This window comes from Rissa tridactyla, chromosome 4 (genome assembly GCF_028500815.1).
Source record: "Rissa tridactyla isolate bRisTri1 chromosome 4, bRisTri1.patW.cur.20221130, whole genome shotgun sequence".
Lineage (NCBI taxonomy): Eukaryota > Metazoa > Chordata > Aves > Charadriiformes > Laridae > Rissa > Rissa tridactyla.
The window spans coordinates 94642521-94664828 of NC_071469.1; the positions used below are offsets into that span (position 1 = coordinate 94642521).

At 51.6% G+C, this 22308-nt stretch overlaps 2 protein-coding genes and 1 long non-coding RNA gene across 4 annotated transcripts; 2 read left to right on the forward strand and 1 right to left on the reverse strand.

Moving 5' to 3' along the window:
- Positions 1 to 1730: 1730 nt before the first annotated feature.
- On the reverse strand, positions 1731 to 4472 carry MARVELD3 (MARVEL domain containing 3). 2 transcript variants are annotated; one of them, XM_054198284.1, is made up of 3 exons: positions 4259 to 4472; positions 3845 to 3945; positions 1731 to 3731 (listed from the first exon to the last, which is right to left on the reverse strand). In XM_054198284.1, exons 1-3 carry the CDS (start codon positions 4315 to 4317, stop codon positions 3121 to 3123), a joined length of 771 nt encoding a protein of 256 aa, XP_054054259.1. In that variant the 5' UTR covers positions 4318 to 4472; the 3' UTR covers positions 1731 to 3120. The 2 variants fall into 2 exon arrangements, with proteins under 2 accessions (XP_054054259.1, XP_054054258.1); XM_054198283.1 differs by lacking the exon at positions 4259 to 4472 and having other exon boundaries at positions 3845 to 4058.
- A 7-nt stretch (positions 4473 to 4479) lies between these two features.
- Positions 4480 to 11538, forward strand: LOC128908328 (uncharacterized). Its single transcript, XR_008465905.1, has 3 exons — positions 4480 to 4974; positions 5075 to 5185; positions 5839 to 11538. It is a non-coding gene; the product is annotated as an uncharacterized LOC128908328 (long non-coding RNA).
- A 324-nt stretch (positions 11539 to 11862) lies between these two features.
- TAT (tyrosine aminotransferase) lies at positions 11863 to 21424 on the forward strand. The gene is made up of 12 exons (XM_054198282.1): positions 11863 to 12016; positions 13609 to 13851; positions 13991 to 14095; positions 14916 to 14983; positions 15334 to 15492; positions 15673 to 15811; positions 16328 to 16380; positions 16739 to 16891; positions 17796 to 17924; positions 18355 to 18438; positions 19896 to 19994; positions 20745 to 21424. Exons 2-12 carry the CDS (start codon positions 13617 to 13619, stop codon positions 20883 to 20885), a joined length of 1365 nt encoding a protein of 454 aa, XP_054054257.1. The 5' UTR covers positions 11863 to 12016; positions 13609 to 13616; the 3' UTR covers positions 20886 to 21424.
- The last annotated feature ends 884 nt before the right edge of the window (positions 21425 to 22308 follow it).

A 22308-nucleotide genomic window follows, 5' to 3' on the forward strand; every position in this document is an offset into this window, starting at 1 on the left:
AGCTGCTGCTCTTCATGGCAGTGGCAGAATGGAATGCAAGGAGCTCCTACTTAGCCTTTTTCTCCAGTGATATTTCTGGTTTTGAAGCAGAAAGGGAGTTTAATATAGCCAGATCCTATTTTCTATGGGTGTGAACCGTCATGGCAGAACATGGCTTGTTCTCTTACATTAGGCAAGAGTCCACAGCGTTCTGTGCTTAAGCTGGTATTATAAACTGTTTGTCTTACTCGGGGCAGCACAGCCCGAGTGCTTCCCTCCACCACCACCTTTTGTTTTCCTGCCTCTCTAGAGGCAGCACACTTCTCCTTTGTCCTCCTCACCTTACTAATTAACACCACCTTAGATTTCAAGCTGCCTAGGTGCACTGCTGTAGGTGGAACAGGTACGAATGAGCAAGTCTAGTGAAGGACTCGTGGCAGGGAACAGAAGGTGTTTTCCCAGTTCTCCTCCTGTTCTCCAGTCTCTTCCCTGATTTTTTGTATGTGGTTCTTGCACAGATGCATCATCTCTACAGAGCCACATCACTAAGAACGTCCCATTTGTTAAGAGACTTGCTATTGGAGAGGTTCTCAGCTTGGGGTCATGAGGCTGTCTTGTCCCGGCTGAGCGATGCCGGGGCTGCCGTGCTGCCCGTGGCCACAATCGGGTTAGGATGCTGAGCTGGTTGTCCATCTCTTCGGTAATTCTGGCTCTGCTGGTGTGTGCTCGCTGAGAACGGGTACTCTAAAGGCACTGACCTGTCTGCCCTGTCCAGAAAGGCTGCTGCAAAAGGAACCCATAAAGGTTATATTCAGTGACGAGTAGTTGGGGCCCAAGTATTAAGCTTAAGGGACAGCCTCCGAGTTGATCCCAGCACCAGGAACAGGCCTGGTGGAGGCAGCACCACAGATTGCTGGGATCCGATCAGAATCCTCAGCTAGATGGGAGGGTAAAACCCTGTTCCAGGAAGGAGCAAGTATTTCCCTTTCTCGGGGACGGGCTGCTGTGAGGCCTGAAATGCTTCCCCTAGGACACGGGACATTCAGCCACACCTAAGGGCCTTGGACTTCAGGATTTTCTGCACTCCTTCCGGATGGCCGTGGCTGTCATGTCACTTGCCAAAGTCCTCCTTCAGACAGTAGGTTCACCTCTTTTGTTTTTGTGCAATTGTTGTTTGCTGTTCCATTGCTGTCTGAAGACTAAAGTGTATTTTTTCCTCTTTTTTCACATTTTAAAATGTTACCTTTTTTTTAACTTGACTCATATGCCCCAGTGCATGTTAAAGAAATATTGCAGCGCACCAGCTGTTTATTAATCTTCTCCATGTTTTTTTGTTTTAAAAAGGAGAATATTTTCTGTATCCCACTCTAGCATGCACCTACAACCACCCGTTTTTATCATGTATGGGAGTAGATTGTCCCGTGAATGCACCTTCAGCACTGTGGCCTATGTTTGTATTGCTTTGGAGAGACAAAAAAGATTGCTGGAAAACACTATTCCATTGATTCTTTACTCAGATGTATAGAGCAGTCCAGGAAGGAAGAATATTTTTGCATCAACTTTTCAGCCGACTTAGCAATAAAGATTTTTACTTTCATCTAACTATATATTCTGATTCCGTTACTGCGCTGGAGGCAATTTGTGCGATATCCCAGTCAAACATAGCTGTGGCCAGCAGTAGCTGTGCTGTAGGCTCTCCTTCATCGAGCTCCGTGTGCTCCTTCACTCATCAGCCTTCCAAACAAAAGCTACGTGCAGAACAGTGAGGGTGCAATTCATAATACCAATTATTAGGCAGCTTTTTGTGTCCTGCTAGAGGAATCCTGCCCTGTGAACTTGCTCTAAATAGTACTGTACCGCTCTAGAAGCAGCTGCAGCAAGCAGGAAACACAGAATCATTAAAAGAAATGGGACCACAGAGGACTGTCCATATAAACCCCTGCGCTGAAACACGCAATGCATCTTAGCTACCGAAAGGGAGAAGTCAAACCAACCCCAGAATGTTCCTATTTAGCATTTGTTTTACTTCCAGATCTCTAATTCCAACAATGTTCCATGGTTTTGGTAATTGTGAGGATTTAATCACTGGTGCCAGTGAAACTGGAGATACATCGAGATATATTCTGGTATGTTTAGTTTGCGTTTGGGGATTTTTTTAATACCGGTAGAATGGATCTGAGACCGGCGGTGGTTCCATCTTCATATGGACAATGCACACAGTGGGAACTGCTCTGAACTGACATTTCATTCTGAGCCATGATTTTGTGATTCTAGTGCTACTTTTCTTTTCCCTGGTAAATTTCATATAAAAATTTTTTTTAAAAGTAAATTTAACTTTTTTTTTAATAAATAATACAAGAGCAGTTTATCTCATTTCCCCAACTTGTATATTAAAAATGTATTTTGAAAACAATATACTTCTACCTTAAACCACCTGTTTGAGCTTGTAAAGCTTTTGTCTGATTATCCCACCTCACGGCATCTTTTTAAGCAAAACTGAGTATACAAGTTATATAAAAGAACCACTTCCTACAAAATTGTGCCCTCTCCAGGAGAGTTTGAAAAGGCATTGTGTCACAAATTAGGCTGAGTGCATTCATCATTTTGCAAGTTTATTTCCGCATTCTCTGATGGCTCTACAAACTGCCCTGATGGTTCTAAGAGACCTACAAGAAAGCAATAATTAGCTGCTGCAACCACAGGTCTCGATTACTCATTTTTAAGAGCTCTGTTCTCAGTGAACAAGTCACATGCCCTTTATAAAGACAGTTTCAGCTACATAAAGCCGTTTATCAGCAGAAGTATGGAGCAGTATTTGCAGCAAGCCTCACTGGAGGCAAACAAGGCACCGGACAGAGGGGAGGGAAAGGTGACCTGTGAAGCAAGCAGCTTGGTAGTCACCTACACGGGGACGGTCACTCTGAGACAGCCACCGGATGAAGACAAGCCCTTGGCCCGACTCTCTGTCCACTAATAATTCAACAATGCAAAGTCAAGTTAGGAACAGCTTGACTCTGCTGTATTTGGAGCTAGACTCTCTCAGCGTGTGTTCTGCTGCAGCATCAAGGATGCGCTGCACAGAAGCAAGGAAAAGCATCCTGCTTCGTCTCAGTAAGGAGGGTGGCCAAAATCATGACTGTTCTAAAGCTCATATAATTCTGCTGGCTTCTGTTTCAGTTTGTGAACTGTCCTGTAGCCCCTACCAGCCAGGCCTGCGCTCAGCAGGAATGCCACCACAGCCATGCAGCCCCAGAGGCCAGCGGCAATCTCTGCCCCGTGCAGGCTGCACCCAAAGCCCCGATAGCCTTTGCTTTGGTAGAGCTGCTCTCTCTCTTTGCACACTGATGAATTATAAACCCCCAGCAGAAAATGGAAGAAATAGTACACAGCAGGCACTAAGCCAATTGCAATCACTGCGTCTAGGACGCATTCCAGCAGCAGCCACGCTGGGAAATGCCAGGGTAACCGCAGCGCGCCAACCAAAATCAAAACGCAGGAGAGGACCAGGAGAGACCCTCCCGCGGCCATGGCTGCCCTTGCGACCGGCAGCTTGAGCAGGTGGAAACGCTGGTCGAGCTGCTGGGCTTTTTCCCCGTCTGCTGCGTTGAAGCCGCTGTACGCCCCGCCGTAGTGGTAGTAGTAGATGCCCCCCAGGGCGGGGAGGCCGGTGTACCCTCCCGTCGAGCCGTAGGACACGGAGCTGCAGACCAGGATCAGGACGGCCAGCAGCGCTTCCACCACCTGGCAGCAGGCTGCAGGGGGAGAAGGGCGGCGGTGGGCGGGCGGCCGGGGCGGAGGGGCCGCCGAGCCCCGGCGGGACGAAGGAAGGGGGATCTGCCGCAGCCATGACGGCGGCCCCGCTCACCCCTGGCCGTGCGCAGGTACCGGCACCGACCGCACTCCAGCAGCCCCGGCGCGGCGGCGCGGCCTCCCGGCGGCTCCTGCCAACCCGCTCCGGGCACGGCGCTGAGGGGAGACGGCGGCGGGGATAGCAGCGACCCGCCACGGCCGCCGGCCCGCCCCGCCGAAACCCGTCCCGTCCTGTCCCGTCCCATCCGCCGCCAGGGCCCCCCGCGGCCGCCTGCCCGCCCCCTCCCGTCCCCTGCCCGGGCCCCTCACGCCCGCCCCACCGAGGCCCATCCCGTCCCCGCCCCGGGCCCCTCATGCCCACCTGCCCGCCCCTCCCCATCCCCTGCCCGGGCTCCTCATGGCGGCCCGCTCGCCCCGCCCCGCCCCCTCCGCCGCCCGGGCCCCCCACGGCCGCCCGCGCCTCCCTCACCGCCCGCCCGCGCCGCTGCGTGCTGTGCGCGGGGTGCGGGAGCTGCTCCGCTCCGCCATGGCCCGGCCTGGCTCCGCTCCTCTGGCACCAGGGGCGGAGAGCAGAGCCGGGCCGCGACGGGCCGCGGAGCGACCGACCCGGGGCTAGCGCGGGGTCGCGCCGCGGGCTCGGGCTACCCCTGTCCCCTCCGCCCCGGGCTCGCCTCGGCCCTGCCGGGGTCCTCCGAAGGGCGGTGAGCAGCTGCGGCCCGGCCCCGCCCCGCCCCAGGGAGGTGTTAACTGGGCTGGTCGCGGCCCCCTCCCTTCGGAACCTGGTTGGGGACGTGTTGGCCGCCGGGGTCCCCGCTGGCGTTCGCACGGGCGCGATCCCCACAGCCCCTTGTGGCGACAAGGTCCCGAAGGTCCTCACCTGCCGCGTAACAAGTACTTGTTTGTACCTGTTGGAAACAGCACAGACTGATTTCCACGAGTGCCGCGTTTCCCCGCGCTGTGGGGTTTGGCGAAGTTCTGCGTTCAGCTCCCCCGCCACCTCGTGCCCCTGCAGACCTCAGTCCTGCCCCTCTCTCCCCAAACCCAAGGCCCAGCCTTTTCAGTCTCCCTTGCACAGCAGCGGCACCATTCCCTGTGTTATATCAGCTGCCCTTCTCCAGACCTTCCCTAACTCCCCTACCCCCATCTGGTGGTGCGGTGACGAGACCCCCACGCGGCACTTGAGACGTGAGTGCACCAGGGATTCATATATATCACAGCAGAATGACTGCCTCTGCCTTGCCCCGTGCTTCTCCTGGCAGTGCACAGCATTTTATTGCTTCTCCAGCTGCCCGGCATGTGGAGGCCGTCTCTCCAGAGGACAGACATCAACATCTTGGGATCCATCCTGCAGCACAACCACCAGGTTCCAGTTCAGCACTCTGCAGGCCGCATTCAGGTAATTTTCTTTAGCTGCATTACCTTATATTTATCCCTACAGAACCACCTAGACCTCTTCTGGTTGCTGAAGGCCACTTCAGACAGTGTGACGTGGCCTTTTTACTGACTGCCCTGTTTCCATGCACGATAACATCCTGCTGTCTGGTGGGACTGGCTGCCGTCCCGTCCCTGGAGGCTGCTGAGCGCAGCCATCACCATGTGGCAGAGGAGGCGATGAATCTTTCCTTTGTTTCTTGGTGGTTGCCGGAGTGAAGGCAGGTGCCCCAGATCTCACCCAGGCACAAGTGTCAGTGTTTCTCAGGGCCGGTAAGGGCCGAGCTGAATGAAGAAAGGAGGGGTGTGTCATGGGAAAAAAATAATTTGGAAACACAGAGGGAAGCATAGAAATCTCCACAGCCAGAGTGAATGCTTTTATCCAAGAGTTTGACCAAACACTGCCTGGGAAAGCTTTAGTGTTGCAAAGAAATACTTTTGTTGCATTTAGAATACTAGGGACTTTTAGGGAAACAGAGTTAGGCCATGAGGTCTCAGACACAGTGTCTGAATGTGCCCCACAAGGTCCAAATTTGTCACTGAGATGCAGAAATACATTTCCTCCATCTGTAAGATTGGTGGCAACAGTAAAATTGCTTCACCCTTATGTCTTTGCAGGAGCCACAGCAACAACCCTATAGACTGACACCGTAAGAAGCCTATAAACTGCAGTACTTCTGCACCTCAGCACCGTAGGAAAACACTCTCCCCAACATTTTGCCTGACTCCACAAAGGACAGGCAATCTGAAAACTTGTCTTAAAATTTACTTAGTTTGGGGATAAGAGGGAAGCAAAACAAAAGAACTCTGTTCAACCCCAGTTCAGATAGAAGGGGTGGGAGTTTTATGATGACGGTGAATTAGGAGATGGGGACACCATAGGGAGTTTAGGAGGAGGGCTCCGGAGATGCTGCAGTTGCTCAGCAGTGAGGCTGCTGCACACACCTTTTGGTGTGCGAGGGTTGCATCACTCATGTTCGTGGGCCAGAACCCAGGCTGCCCTGCTGCCATGCACAGGATGAGCTTAAAAGCTTTAGCAACCCTGTGTCTTAATTTTAGGATCGTGGGCAGTGCCATTTTGCTTGGTAGAGCTTTTAACTGACATGAGAAGGAAATGAATAACTCAACTGAATAATCATGAGTCACAAGAAGGGATTAAATAAGCGTTTCTTATGCAGAGTGTTGCTGCTGGTCATCCAGCAACCTGAGATGAAGCTGTCTTTGGAATTTGTGATGTGCTGGAATTACTTGTCCAAATACAGAGCTTTGGTTGATTTGGTGATGCATTCAGTGTTTTACTGGAGTGTTTGCTGCTAACAAGGTACAAACTTCAAGGTATTGTAGAACTGAGTTGGTCTTATTCCATTTCTGTTATATTAAGAATTGTTAAAAATATGCTTTGTGACACTTCACTCCTGCTCAAAGCACCACAGCTGAGCTTGGTCAGCGTCATCTGCTGTGGTCCTGCTCTCACTGCAACAAGTAGCAGTCAGCAGAAGAGAGCAACAGGAGGCTGAGGACACCAATATTAATCTTCACCTCTGCTTTGGCTTCTCTTTTTAATTTTTTTATTTTATTTCTGGCTCTTCTGTTTCCTGCTGCTGCTGATGTCATTGCTTGCACTGAGGGGAGGGAAGGGCCTGGCCTGGCTCACTGTGGGCCAAGAGCTCTGACCTGGTTCAGTGCCCTCCCTGGGAACTTGGAGGGGGAAGTGGAAGGAGCAAGTCATGAACTGCCTCATATTTCTCCAGCGTGAGGCAGCTGGGAGCACCGCAGCCAGATTTATTGACTGTCCCACATAAATAAATAATCACAGCAACAATGAGCGCAGCACGATGACGATGCAGCAGCGCTGCAGAAAAGAACTGGAGGTTATTGTGAATGACAAACTGAACTCAAGTGCACAATGTCATCCTGTTGCGAAAAAAACTAACATTGCTAGGGTGTATAAACAGGAATGTCACATGTAGGACATGTGAAGAAATTCTTCTGCCCCCTGCCCCCCCAGTTTGGGCCTACATCCAGAAGCGAATGGATCAGCTGGAAGGGCTCCAGAGGAAAGCAAAAGAAAGCTCTAGAACTACAACCTATGAGAAATAGCTTGATCCCAGTCCTCTCGTTTGACAGAACAGGTGTCTGTTAACAACTTGTAAGCTTCTTAATAGGGAGGTGTCTTAACAACTTGCAAACTCGTAAGAAGCTGCTGTCAAGAGAAGGGGAACGTTTTGTTCTCCCTGTCTGCTGTTGGCGTGGTCAGGATGCAGTGAGCTTTGCTTGAAGCAAAAGGCATGTGATTTAGGCATCCCCCAAAAAAGGCAATACTTCTCCCCCACACACCGACTCCACCGCTTTGTAAGGAGACGAGCAGTTGTTGCTGGAGCAAACTGATGGGGCAGATGGTGGGTTTCCATCACTGGGGCTCAAATCAAGTGATGAGAGGGGCTGGCCTGTCTGTGCTCAGAGAGAAGCAGGTGCTTGGGACTGCCCACCCCACTCACTGCAAGCTCATGGTGTTGCTTTGGCCCGCAAAGCCACTGTGCCCCTTTCCATCCCATCTCCATTGGCTGGTAACGGTCCGTGTGGCTTCAAGGCCATCAAGGGGGCAGCTGCCACAACAAAGCACGCAACAGCTCACGTCTCTGAAGTCATAACTCAAACACAGGGTATGCACTTACATAATGTTTACATATGCACTTTACATAATGTTTAATGGATGTAAGCAAAACACAAGGATGGACAAAGTGTTTCTCTTCGCTTACCTGTACCCAGGAGTCACTAAATCTCACACTGGAGCATTCCTCTCGGCATCTGCAACAGGGTTAGCGAGTCTTTTATGGAGGCTGTCGGGCCTGCAGCTCACCAGTGTTTCCGACTCTCTGTGAACCTGGAGTGTGCTCTGTGTCTCTCAGCACGCTTGCAAGGGACATGGTGCCCAGGCTGAGTGCGCGAGGGCCCTTGCAGCGGCCAGACCCTTTCCCCTCCCCAGTGCTGCCACGGTCCATGGCTGGGGAGAGCGAGCTGGACTGCCCACCACAGCCGGTACCAGGTTGCAGCACTGCATCTGCAGACCCTGGTACTGTGGGAGGCCCACAAGATTCCACAGTCACGAAGGCATTTGGTTTTTACATTCCCTATTTCCTGACAGAGGAAAATCGCAATTGTAGGAGAGAGGCAGGTGTATTAATGCGGCTGTTTCCAGCCTGGCCCAGGGCCTGCAGAAGAGAGCGCTCTCTACCAGGAGCCCAGCCAGGGTGTGACTGCTGCAACACCCAGCCTTCTGCGAGGTGTGTGACACCTTGTTCCACTTGCGGAAGCGCAGAGATGAGACAGGCCCCAGATGCCAGCGCTCCCCTTTCCGAAGCCCAGCTCACACAGGTGGCAAGAGCACCCTGCAAACCGCTCCTGAACACAGGCTGCTTTTCCAGATCGAGGCACCTCTAGCTAGACTCTGCAATTTGCCTTTTAATGTCCTTCAGATTTTTATTTCTGAGATCAAATCAAAATTGATCCTAAGTACAGGCAGATAAAGTAGCCACTGTATGTTTTTGAGCCCCTTGAGCACTGGCTTTGAGTCGCTCTGTGTGGATTGTGCCATCTTTCTGGCTCTTAAACACAATGTTTGCACAGCTTTGTAGAATCTAGTTGCGGTATTTTTTTGAGCTGATTTTCTGCTCTGGTTATCCAAAGAGATAATGCTCCTTTTCAGGTGAATGCTGGGCAATTAAAATTGCTGGAGGCACAACCATCATAATGGTTTGACCAGAGACTCATGCGGATATGTGTAGGTTTGGCACAGCAGCCCTATCCCCAGTGTAAATCAGATTTAACTGTGAATATGTACATTTTCAGAGTGATCATGTGAGCTGACCTGTAACAGACAAGGTTTGTCCCTTGCATTTCAGGAAGCTTGCTGCAGTGTTATAAAGATAAATATGCTGTGGGAATCGATAAACAGTCACAAGATCCATGAGAGCCAAGGAGGCTTCATGGCTGTTTGCTCATCCAAATGAGAGGTTAACAATAAATTGATTTAAAAATGAAAAATGAAAAATCACATATTTGGTTATTAAAAGCTGAATCAACTGGAAACGCAGAGACCAAACAGAGATTAAGCTACACGGATATTTGTGGATACCAGCCCTGAACTGGTTGGGGCTGTGCCAGTGTCAGAAAAGAGCAGACAGAAATCGCTGAAAATAAAAGCAAAATGTGAGGAGGTAACTAGTGAAGTGATTTGTTATTGACCCTGGTGGACTTTTGTGGTGGATTTGCAGGGTACCAGTTGGGTGTCTGTCCCTGGAGGAGTGCAGCCTGAATGGGGGTGCAGGGCACATGGGCAAAACTCTACTGTCACGTGTGCTACCTGCAGCCCAACAGAGACACAGGTTGGTCAGTGCAGTCATGCTTGAGCCTGTGCTCCACTCAAGCAGCCATTTTTCAGTCCTGCTTTGTAACTGTGGCTGGTCCTGGAAGAGGGAACTGCTTGCTCTTGCTGGCTTGGCCTCTGTTCGCAGAAAAGGGACTCTGGGCAGTCCTGGTACCAGACCAAGGCAGTACCAAAAAACATTGAAGCCATCACCAGTTTCTCCTGCTACTGGGAAGAGACAAAAGTCAATTCCTCAAGCTACAGAAGAAAGAGGGAGCTGAAGAGGTATGCAGCGAGATACCTGTGGGGGAGAGTTGCTGAGACAGAGGAGCAAACTGCAGGGGGGAGGCTAGTCAGGGCTAGTGGGGTACAGAGTCCTGACAGCCAAGACAGCCAGCTGCCTTCCTGGCAGAAATGCACCCTGCGGGGTATGGCCACCCTTTCACCACACCATATAACGGGTAGCTTGGCCTTATTTGTAGAATATGAAGTGCTGAGCTGTGTGTCTGCTCATGCTTCAGCCCAGGCAGGCTCTGTGCGCCACAAGGTGGGGGAGGCGGCTGCAGACCCCATGTGAAAGCATCCAAAGAAGGACTGGACTCATACAGAGAAAGGCCTAGTAATAGCAGGAGAAACCCACTGACACCGTTGAACACCACTGTTTTACCCCCGCTTCTGGCCAGGTTCTCAGCCTTACGTAACTGGGTCTATGTCTCCAGAGCCGCATTTTTTTCCCCTCTTGGCAGCAGGTTTCCACCATGCACTTCCCTGAACCCCACTGCTGTGTGCAGTATTGTGGGTAGAGCTCCGGTTGCATCAGATTCAGGGTTGTTGCTAGGCAGAACACATCGTCCTTGAGACCTCCCAATGCTACATTTAACCCTGGCAGGGCTGTGGCATGGCAAGAGATGGGACCAGCTGGGGGAAGTGAGAAAATAACCCATAGGTGCTTGGAGAGGGCCTGCATGAACTTCTGAAGGTCGCTCATGTCAGGCTTCAGGAAAAAGAAGAGAGAAAATAATCTGGAACTGTGCAGCTCTCAGCAGAAGAGAGTCCAAGCAGCTTCAATACAAGATGTTTGTCTGTGAAGTGTTTTTGAAAGGTGCTATTCCTTGCCCAAAGCCCCCGGGGATGGCTGCTGTGGGACGCTTGGCAGCCAGTCTGGGGATGGGGACCCTGGCTGGACCCGCTGGCTGCACCCAACCTGCCTCCAGCCCCAAGTCCCTGGCCACCATTGTGGCCTCAGCCGTGCCCACTGTGGTCAAGGCAGGTCCTGACTCTCCAGCAGCGTCACCCCAGCCCCAGCGCTGAGGGAAGGGGCCACCGCTGGCACCAGGAGAGGTGCAGTCTTATTGCGGGTAGTGTACCCAAGTGGTCCTTCCTCCTCCCATGCAGGAGTGGGTGCAAAGAGGCAAAAATCACAGTGAGCACTGGCCTCTGCAATGAAGGCGTCAGCGGTCCATTTTGCAGGAAGATTAGCAGGATCCCTCTTGTATCTGAGCAACAATTTGATCTCTGGCCATTTGCTGCCAAGGCAGTAAGGGAAGACTTGGAGCAGCCCTTTGAAGACAGGGAGGGTGCAGATGCCTCTCTTGCTTACCCCAGGCCTGCAAGAGTCAAGGGACAGGAAGGCACAGATTTCACATCACTTAGCAAAAAAGGGCCTTCTGGGAATGGTGTCATCTGTGCTTTGCAGTACCATCAGAGAGGGAAGAATTGCATCATTTCTGTTAGCTGCCAAAATTATGACCTTGAAGCAACCAAAAAAAAAAATCCAAAAGAGAAAAATAGCCCACCCAAACTCATGGCAACTTGAGCTTCCTTTAACCCTTCAGGTCCTGGTGCCTCCAAGACACGGGTTGGGAAGTGCCTGCCTCCTTTCAGCCTATGGAGGAAGATGCTTCCTGATTGTAATGATGACACAAACTGTTCTTTCTTAGCTGGTGCATTGGGAGCCTAGAGCCTTTGAGGTCAGGACAGACTGATGCTTTCGGCGGGCTTTGGGGTCCATCAGTCCACTCTTGGTGCATTACAAGGTGCTGGAGCTGGAATACCTGGACTCTGTGCAGATTTCCCTCCCGCAGTCTTTGAGGACTGAGAGAAGTGGTGAAAAAAGGTGGCAGCCCAGAGCCTCCAGAAGGCCACGCTGTGTCCCTCTGTAGGCTGCCCCCAGAAAGAGTTAATGTGCAGGCATGTTCCAGGTGTTTGAAGTGGATGCAGTTGCAATGGGGAGAAGAGGGCGTTTTTGGGTGGGGAGAGCAGCCTTCTCTGTGAGCCAATGGCTAAACGGTTCAGTCCACACGCCCAGTTTGGGGGCTTATTTCATGGGCAAGAATTTGCAGGAACTTCCTCTCAAGGGGACTTGTCCTGGGTGAAAGTAGGGACTGGACCCCCAAGCTTGTTGGTGTCTCCCTCTCCGTGCTGTAGAAGGTAAAGTACTATGTTCTGGTACCTTGCATCTGTCAGGGGGAGAAGTGGGGAGATCTTCCCTGGCTGCCTACATTGAAGGCATCCATTGTGCCTGTGTCTGCAGCTCCCCTTTGCATGAGAACAGTGTTGCAGGGTGGTGTGAAGGCTCTTCTGAGACGGACTCTGCATTTGGGACTCAGCCCTGCCGCTGAACTGAGATATATGGCTCACCTCTCTGCTCAGTTTTTAAGTAGCACCGCTGTATGTTTCTTCAGCTGCCTTTCTTTTGGTAGAAAGGAGACCCAGAAGATATTAGCAGCAGAGAAGCTGAAGTCTTGCTTTGTGACCCTGTTAGATCAGCCTAAGTTGCTACAAACAGGCTAATGAGGCACTGCTGGCAGAGTAACTGCAGCAGCACAGGGCATCTCTAGGTGCAAACTTCATTGAAGCAGTGAGAAATTCATTCAAATGGCAAATCCTGCCTTTACCAGGCAGCACTACAACTCTTCCAGCTCAGTCTCTGCAGCAAGGAAGGGGTAGCTGTGTTGTGAATATCTGCGAGCATGGGGCAAAGTAACTACCGTCAGAAAAGGGCCACTGTTCACTGAATTGCCGCTTATGGCAGGATTACAAATTAGTGTGCCAGTATCAGCAAGAACAGGCTTGAGGGCTCAGGAGGTCTCTGCCTGCCCTGTGCCCTTGTCCCTTACCTTCTGCCGGTGCAAAGCCCTGAGTCAGCAGCAGTTGATAAGTAAGGCTTTTGCTGGTTGGGTCTGGCTTGTGTTCTGGGTATGTGTGCTGGGGTGCGTAAGTTCCTTTTGTGTGCATTTTGGGGCCTAGAAAGCAGCTGTTCCTCTGCTGTGCCTTGCTTGTTACCCGGCCTCGGGCAGGACTACAGGCCCTTTGCTTGGGGCCGTGCCACCTCCCCGATTTCTCTCTTGGCCGCACCAGTCTTACTCCATTTTCTAAGCACTGCCTTTTGACCTGGGGTCTCTGGGCTGGGCTGTTGCTCCCTGTTGTTCTGCTGACAGAGGCAAGGGTCTGTAACATATCCCCTGACACGGCCCAGTACACCCTGATGACAGTGGACCAGAGCTACCTTTGTGGTATCTGATATTCGATTTAAACAGTGGTGCATTTCTGTCTGCAGACTGGAGGGACATTTTGGATGTGAACACACATAGCGGGCTGATCCTTTTGGTTGCAGCTTGAGGTGTGCAAGTTTATAGCTGGGGATGAGGAGGAGGGTGACCTGGCCAATTCTGTCAGTGGAACATTGAATCTGCAGTCAAGCAGTGACTACAACATGCTGCTAACTCTTGGCTGCTGGCTTTAGGGAGCCTACTCCTCCTCAGCGCAGCAAGTCCATGCTAGGCAGTGGTGCAGCTAGCAGAGAGGTGCCTCTGTCTTTCCTGCTACACTCTCACTTACGTGTGTGGTTTCACTCCATCCTGGCCCCAGATACAGCCCCGCTTGCTGCTGAGTTGTCCATAGGCAGTAGGTAGGGTCTACAGCTTTCATAAGTTTTATTTTTGGAGAGTCATGGGCTGTGTCCCCAAACAGGCAGATCCCTTTTTCAGCAAGTGTTAACAAAATCCACTTCACACTGACAGCTCTCAGGATGGACTCGTACCTGATCCAAGTGAGTGGCTGTGGAGATCATGCCCCTATGCTGGATGTTCATCTCAAGACCAATGGGAACAGCATATCGCTGGGGAAGGTGAAGGGCCGGAAGCCAAGATGGGCTGTCAGGGCTTCTGAAATGTCAAAGAAGACTTACAATCCTGTCCGAGCCATCGTAGACAGCATGAAGGTGGAGCCAAACCCGAAGAAAGCTATGATCTCCTTGTCCTTAGGTGAGCATAGCGTTGTGGCTGAAGCCTCTGGGCAATGTGGTAGACTGTGTATCTAGCAGATTGCAGGGCTCTGAAGCACAAAGCTCTATGCCTGTCACAGATCAGTGAGAACTTTACTATTTTTTCAATCTTCAAAAAGGAGACCCGACGGTCTTTGGAAACCTTCCCACAAATGATGAGGTCACACTGGCTGTGAAGGAGGTTTTGGACTCAGGACATTACAACGGTTATGCTCCATCTGTTGGTAAGTTGACAAAGCTCTTTCTGTGAGAGCAGGATGAAGGCATGTGCCAGCTGCCACCCCACAGCAGGTATATGGAGCCCATAGACATCTTTCCGGTAGCACCCTGCAGGTGCCCTCACCAATAGTCCCATGAGAACACAAGCATTTTTATCCCCCAGACACACCTGAGTGCCCTTCCCTGCATGATCTGTTTGTGGCCCAAAGCCTCCTGCAGCAGCTGTGTTTGCTTCCCCAGCCGTTAGAGCAGGCAGGGTTCCAGGCACCCAGAAGGGCTCCGGACTGTGTCTCCCTGCTGTGGGTTGCAGCCAAGTTCTTTTCTGATCTGCCTCGACCAGGAGTCCCCTTGGGCTCCATGACTTCACAGGCAACAGGAGCTTTGTTTGCAGTTAGTGCAAAAAGCATGCACGGAGCATAGATCATGCCTGCCTCCCAGGACGTTCCATGCGGCAACAGGATGGGCTGCCCCCATGCTACCACTAAACAGTGAAAGCCACGTAATAGCATTTGGCCCCCAGCTGGGTCAGAGCAGCTCCCTGGCTGCCCTCTAGCCCGCTGCCATCAGTTCTGTGTCCAGGACATGTTGGGGCCAGAGCCTGCCTCCCTGCCCAGGGTCTGACCCTGCTCTTGGCCTGCCTGGCCCAGCCTCAGGGCTGCATGGTGCTTGGCCTGAGGCAGGACAGTCTCTGCCACCTTGGGACAGTGTCACTAACAAATGGGCTTCCCCCAGCTGGGTGGCAGCTCTGAGCCTTGTACTGGCAAGAAAAAGGCAACGGTCTGTGAAAAAAAACTTCCCTTCCATGTTTGGTTTCTCTTTCCCCAGGCTACCAGTCCTGCCGGGAAGCCGTGGCCGCGTACTACAACTGCCCGGAGGCACCACTGAAGGCCCAGGTACTGGTGCCCAGCTGAGGCTGGCCATGCCTACACCACAGGGCACGGGGCCCTGCCCGGCTCTCTCCTCCCCTGCCCAGCTGTGGGACTGAAGGCTCGCCCATGGCCTTGTCCCACAGCCACCGCCTGCTGCTCCCACCCATTGCCCTGAGCTTTTCTCCTCCACCCTCCTCAGGAGGTGGCTGAGCTCTCCAGTTGTTGGCGGTTTCCTGCTTTCAGTCAGGCTCTGGATTTGTCTTTTTGGCTGAGAAGCTCTCACCTGGCAGAGCCTGGGCATTATGTCACTCCCACGTGGCTGGGGCACTTGAGAGTGGCTGTGCTTTCTGCCGACTCCTGTGTGCTCTTTGCAGGACGTCATCTTAACGAGTGGCTGCAGCCAGGCCATAGAGCTTGCCTTGGCAGTGCTGGCCAACCCAGGCCAGAACATCCTGGTGCCACGGCCTGGCTTCTCCCTCTACAAGACTCTGGCATTGTCTATGGGGATTGAGGTCAAACTCTACAACCTCTTGGTAAGTGGTGGCAGGCATGGAAGGGGCAACCCTGACATTCCTGCCCTTCAGAAATACCGTGTCCCTGCCTGAGAAGTGGGTGAAGATGACCTGAGCAATCATGGGCACCCTGTCACACCTCACCCTGTGTGGCAAGTCCAGTTCCTCAGCTGTTACTTCCCCTTCTCTTCACTTCACTAGCCAGAGAAAGGCTGGGAAATTGATTTGGAGCACTTGGAGTCGCTGGTGGATGAGAAGACGGCTTGCCTCATTGTGAACAACCCATCGAATCCCTGTGGCTCTGTGTTCAGCAAGAGCCACCTCCAGAAGATCCTGGCAGGTGAGCCTGCTTGTGTGTGTCTGGGCCATGGTTGCAGCATAGTGTCTGCCCACATTGCCCATGTCTGCATCACTGTAGCACCATGGCCCAGGGCTTTGCGTCTCTCCTCGTGACAGACTCCAGCTCAGGAAGCAGGGCTTGCCCAGCGTGAAGGTGTTGCCTTATCTGAGCAAGAACATGCAGACTGTATGTTTTGCTCTTCCTCAAATACTCTGTGTGGCTTGGACTGCTTATTTCTCCACTCTGGCTCCACAGAGGGAGAGTGTTCACAGGGAGCCCTACACTTCCTGAGCCCAGCCTGTCAGTGGGAGGGCTGTGCTCCCTGTGCCCACCGGTGAGAGCAGAACTAGGCTCAGCCAGGGCAGGGATCTCCAGTGCTTGGGCTCTCCCAGTGAACAGTCTGTAGGAGGAAGATAGGGACCCTCTGCCCTGTTTCAGAGCTTCCCTCAGAGCCCTGCCAAGCCTGGTCCCATGGAGGATGCAGGGTGGCCAGGCTGAATGCCCTCTCTCCCACAGTGGCATCGAGACAGTGCGTGCCCATCCTTGCTGACGAGATCTACGGAGACATGGTGAGTGTCAGCTGCAGTCCTTTGCGCCCCCATGCTGCCTGTCCTTTCTGATGCACTGGCCTTTTGGCCATGGTAGCCAAACAGCTCCACTCCAGTATACTGTGCCTTGGTCCATGCCCGGAGCTCCCATTCCTCTGGTGTGCAGTCCTGGGGGTACCTCTCATGTCCACCTCCTTTCCTCTTCCCAAATGGCTCACTTTCATGGGAATACACTTACCATGTTCATACCTTGAAGCTAGGAGCTTTCACCATCCATTTCCCATCACTTCCCTGCCTCCCTTCTTGTTGTGCCTCACGCACACCCCCGCAGCTCTCACAATAGAGGCAGGGAGAGCCCTAACACAGTCTCCTGTCACAGGTCTTTGCTGACTGCAAGTATGAACCCATTGCAACTCTCAGCACCAATGTGCCCATCTTGTCCTGTGGTGGCTTGGCAAAGCGGTGGCTAGTCCCTGGCTGGCGGATGGGCTGGATCCTAATTCATGACAGGAGAGACATCTTTGGTAATGAGGTGAGAACTGCTGAGTGTTTCTGTCACAGCAACAGACCTGCAGTGGCTTCAGTGTGTGGATCACCAGGGCTTTAACTGATACAGGCATGTACTACTCTTGCTCTCACATGGGTGTCACCCAATTGCTTACAAGCTTTTCTGCACCTCTAGGCTTTTTGTGTCCCTTCCTTACTCCATCTGCTTCCATACATGGCCTTCTACCCACATCTGCACTGTAACACACTCCTTGTCTCTGCTGCTCCTTCATATATGTCTTGTCCTTTTTGTGTGCTTCTAATTCTTTCTCTTCTCAGATAGCTCCAGTGTGCACTGAAGGTATTGCATGGCTTATCCAGCATGTGGAGTCCATGTGTGGTCTCTATATGCTCTTATATGGTTTCTCTTAAAAGTAAGTACAAAGCACATTGCAGCGCTGCTAGTGCTTTATCTGGCTATTTGTTCATCTGTGTTCCAAGAACAACCATCTACTGCAGCGATCTTTCCTCCCAGAGGGCTTTCTGCAGAGGAGGAGGAAGAAGAGAGGACCAACTGAGTGAGCTAATGTTGGTTATCCCTGTCTGGCTTTGAAAGTGTGGATTGTGGGCCCAAACCTAAGGGAAATGCAAAGTGGGACTTGGAACAGCTCTGGCTTTATTTGTATTAGCTATATTCCAAGCTGGTTTCAGTCAGATTGGGAAGCTCGAAAGGTTGCCTGTGACATTACAATCTGCAACTGAGGAATAGAGAATGACACTCTAAATAGTCTGCAAATACCTGGCATACAGTCAAACAAATGTTCGTTAGTACTCGGTATGCTCACTGAAGAGAGGGGTGTGAGCAGCTGTAGAAATACAGAGAGTAGGCCTTGGAACTCTCCCTTAGAGGAAGCACAGTCTGAGCTGCAAATATCACCATTTTTTTTCAGATCAGGGATGGCCTTCTAAGATTGAGTCAAAGGATCCTAGGACCCTGTACGATTGTCCAAGGAGCACTGGAACGTATCTTGCAGCGAACACCCCCCGAGTTCTACCACAACACCCTCAGCATGCTCAAGGTAAACAGGCGGTAACAGGTCAGCACACTTTGTTCATGGACTGTTTGGAGCGAGCCGCATCTCTGTAGGTCATCGTCCCTGCTCCAAGGTGCAGTTCTGTCTGTGACTAGGAGAGCCAAACAAATCCAATTCCAGCAGGAGACATGGTAAATGGGGCAGAAATATTGTCTGTGATAAGTTTCAGGCAGCCCAGTCCTGCAGCTGGAGCTGATGACCCAGGGGATGGGATGTTTGGCACTGACTTGCTGAGCTCAGCTCAGTTATACCTGCTGTACTCAAGGCCATGATCACCGATGCTGTTTGCATTCATTGTCCCTTTATTTACAGTGGGCAAACCTGTTTATAGTCCTGGTCCAGAGCTTGGCTTTCATTTGCTGAGCTGCTTCCTGGAATTTCTCCTGTTTTGAAATTTCTCCTTTCTGCTTTTCAGTCCAACGCTGACCTTTGTTATGCCGCCTTATCAGCTATCCCTGGCCTCCAGCCTGTCCGTCCTGCTGGAGCCATGTACCTCATGGTAAGTGAGGAGAGTGACATGCCATCTCCAGGTCATCAACCCTCACACTAAGTCTCGTTCCCAGTGCTTGTCAATGGTTTCAGGTTGGTGCTTGGCACCAGGTCTCCATTACCATGCATTTTCACATTGCCCTGTGCGGTAGACTCATCCCTTGGTCACTTCAGAAGGCCAGAATATGTTGTGCACTTCTCACGTAGCAGAGGCTTGTACGTTTCACCTACTTGCTCCTGCACAGAACTCCATGACTTAAACTTTGCAAGACGATGTTGTTTTACCTGGATGTGAAGCCTTCTGGCAGTGGGAAGCCTCTGTTACCACAAGTCAGATTATCGTACTTCCTATTGAAGATGTAGCCTTCTTCCTACTAGCATGTCTGTCCTCTGCCTGTGCTGTTGCATCTTTTTCTGCCTTTTTCTATACCTGTTGGTTTTTTTAACTTTTTATGACATGGTGAAATTTCCTTTTTCAACTCAACAAGGTCCATTGAGACATTTAAGTCTCTTAAGTTTAATACATTTTTAATTTTTTTTTGTGTGTGTCTCATAGCGTCTCCAGTTTTTCATCAGCTTTTAAAATGTGGTCCCAGAACTGGAGAATACTGCAATATCGGTCTTTATCAGTTGACCCTGTTTCCAGTCTTACCCAGAGTTATGCAGGTCATTCTGCTTATCCTCTTTGTGTAGAGGCACAGCTCTAAGATTCTTTCACACCTATTGTATTTCTGCAGTAACTGAATATTTATTTAAATTAAATCATCTGGTGAAATTTTTCTTCCATAGCTCTTTCAGAATTTCAGAATGCAAATTCTCTGACCTGGTTTGTTTAAGAATATTTTCACAAGATGTTGAAAATAAGCTTTGGTTGTAAACAAATGGCCAGGATATCCATGTCGTTATGTGACAAAGGGACAGCCTCCTTTCCAAATACCGAACAGAAATATTTATTGAACATTTCAGCATTTCTGTGTCATTTTACCAATTATATCATCCTACAAGGGTTTTTTTCCATTTTATTCTAGACTTTGCGCCTTTCCTTTTTTTTTTTTTTTTTTAAACCAAAACATTAGTTTGTCTTTTTCTTACCATATGCATTTCTTGCATGGCAGAATTATTAAGGCATTATTGACTAGAGTTCCCTCCCAAGCTATTTTTCAATATCTTATTTATTCCTTCTCACTTTGAATTGGTTGCTGTATCTTTGCCATGAATTTTTTTACTAAAGTTGTCCTTAACTGAAATTCCAGCTTTAGGCAGTTAGTGAATACTTCTTAAAGAAGCCCCAGTTTTCATTTATATGTTTCTGTTTGTGTCTTACATTCCAGTCGGCCCAAATCATGAGCAAAAACTGAGGGGAGACAGCTGCACTTGACTGGGAAGTTGTTGGGTCATGTGGGTAAGCAGGGACACTGCAGATAGTTGTGGTGCCCTTGGTTGCCATGTTACATCCCTCTGCTGCAGGTTGAGATTGAGATGGAGCATTTCCCTGAGTTTGAAAACGATGTGGAGTTCACCGAGCGACTCATCTCGGAGCAGTCTGTGTTCTGCTTGCCAGCCACGGTGAGCCTAACCCTGAGAGCCCAGGGAGCTGTGGGGCCGAAGCATGGGGAGAGAAGCAACAGGGGTTTATCCCTGAGTTCTGGGGACAGGTTGGGAGCTGTGTGTGCAGCGTCCATGGTCTGTAATGGTGTGTGAGCTCCAAGTGCAGCATGTAGGGATGGGGACTGGCAGTCTCTGGCTCACTAACAGCCCTCAGTCAGGGTGCCGGGATCTTCCCAGCTCTAGGATTGCTCTGTATTTCTCAGGTTGGCAGAGCTGTATCCCTGAACCCTATGTACCACCACATCTCCTTGCTGAAGCTGCCCCCTTAGAGGCCTGGGACGGCTGCCACCTAAGTTCCTTCCTTTGCCCTGTCCCCCCACCCCTGTAGGCACTGGGACAGAGTACAGGCTGAGAACATCTATGCCCTGTGCCCACTTCCTTCTAGCTCCGCTTCCAGCATTGAATGCGGATGGGGCCTTGGATACCCTCCAGCCCTCTCCTTCCCTATCTTCTTCCAGCCCATTCCCTGGGTCCTGTGTAGTCCATGCAAAGTCCTTTGGCCTGTCACCCTCACAGCATCACATCCATGTAGATTTGCTTGGAACAGAAAAAACAGTCTAAGGGAGGAAGAGCCCAGCCCTGCTGTCCTCCAGTCTGTCCTACACTGACCATTTTCACTTGCTGACAGAGCATGTGGCCCCAAGGCAGGGCTCTGAAACTACACCACTATCCCAGGTAGTCTGACAGCTTCATCCTTTCTCATTTCAGTGCTTTGAGTACCCAAACTTCTTCCGCGTGGTGATCACCGTGCCTGAGGAGATGATCTTGGAGGCCTGCAGTCGCATTCAGGAGTTCTGTGAGATGCACTACCAGGGTGCTGAGGGGGCCCAGGAGGAGTGTGACAAGTAGCCACAGCTGGTCTCCTGCCTCTGCCAGGCTAGACCTTGTGTGAGGCAGCAGCCAGGCAGGCAGGGCTGCTTCCAGCCAGCCCCCTCATCCCCCTGCCTGAAGCAGCAGGACAGTGGCTGCTTGCACTTTTTGTGCTCCACAGACCCCTCAGCACTGTGGGAAGAAGCAGCCACTTCTCTCTTCCTCCACTGCAGTTTGCACACCCTCTGGCATCCCGTGCCTGTGGTCTCCATATACTCTGCATTTGCACCCTGTGTCAGTCTGTGCTGCCTGCGAAGCAGCTGCAGGCAGGGGCACATGGCTGCTCCTGTGGCCAGCCCCATGGCCCAGGCCCCTTGTGGCCAGTAGCTCCTGTGCTGGCTGTGCTTCCCCTTGGGGACAGGAGAAGGCCACAGTCTCAGAGGACAAAAGAAAAGTACCCACCCCTCACTTACCTGTGTTACCTTAGGAGGCCAGAGCTCTTTGTACCGAGCCCTTTGTATGACAAAGGGAGTAAGTTATTGTGACTTTTTTTTATTAATAAACATTCTGACATTCCAGTCTCTGCACTGGGCTCCTGTTGCACCAGGTCTGGCTTGGCCACTGTGTGGGTGCCCCTCGCTCGGCCCATGGGGCTGCAGTGCCCCAGGCCTGCCCTGTCCCCAGCAGGGGCAATGGTGGGAGCACCTCAGACCCGCAAAGGCACCCACCAGGCCCTGAGGGTGGGATGGGCCCTGCAAGCCTGGCACAGACCGGAGGTGGCCACTCCTGCCCCGTTGATGCTGGAGACTTGCTGTGGTGGCCTGGCCCCTTCCCCACAGAAGAGCCCCGTCTGCACGTGCCCCTGGGCCCTCACAGCCCCTTCCCTGTAGCCCCCAACAGAGTGGCGGGTGCTGGTGCCCACTGGTGTGGCGTGGCATTGCCCCCTGGACCCGAGCTAGCCATGCCAGGTGACGGTGCCTAAGTGTTCAAGGCCAGTTCATTGTACGAGCTGTTTGTGACATGCCATCAGTGGCAGAGTTAATGATTGCTGAATACATCAGCTCCATAAAGTAATAAGGACTGCTTATTCTGTGGAAACGGGAGGAGTGCTGGTGCAGTCAAGAAGAGATAATGTTCAGACTGTACAGGCTGTTCATGACACGCCAGCAATGCCAGGGTTACTGATTGCTGAATACGTCAGCTCCGTGAAGTAATAAGGAACTGTTAGCCTGGTGTCTGTTCAATCTGTGGAAACGGGAGCAGTGCCTGTGTGGTCAAGAGGAGATAATGCCCATCAGACCACCTGTTCCGTTGAACTGCTCGGGGAGCCATCTCTGAAACTGGCAGAAGTATGACTTGCAGAGTGCCTTGCATCATCACCTACAGCTCTGTTCACCTGTACTCCTCCAGAATTAGGATCCATGGGTCAACCCTGCCTCCCCAGTGATGGGAAAAGTGAGCT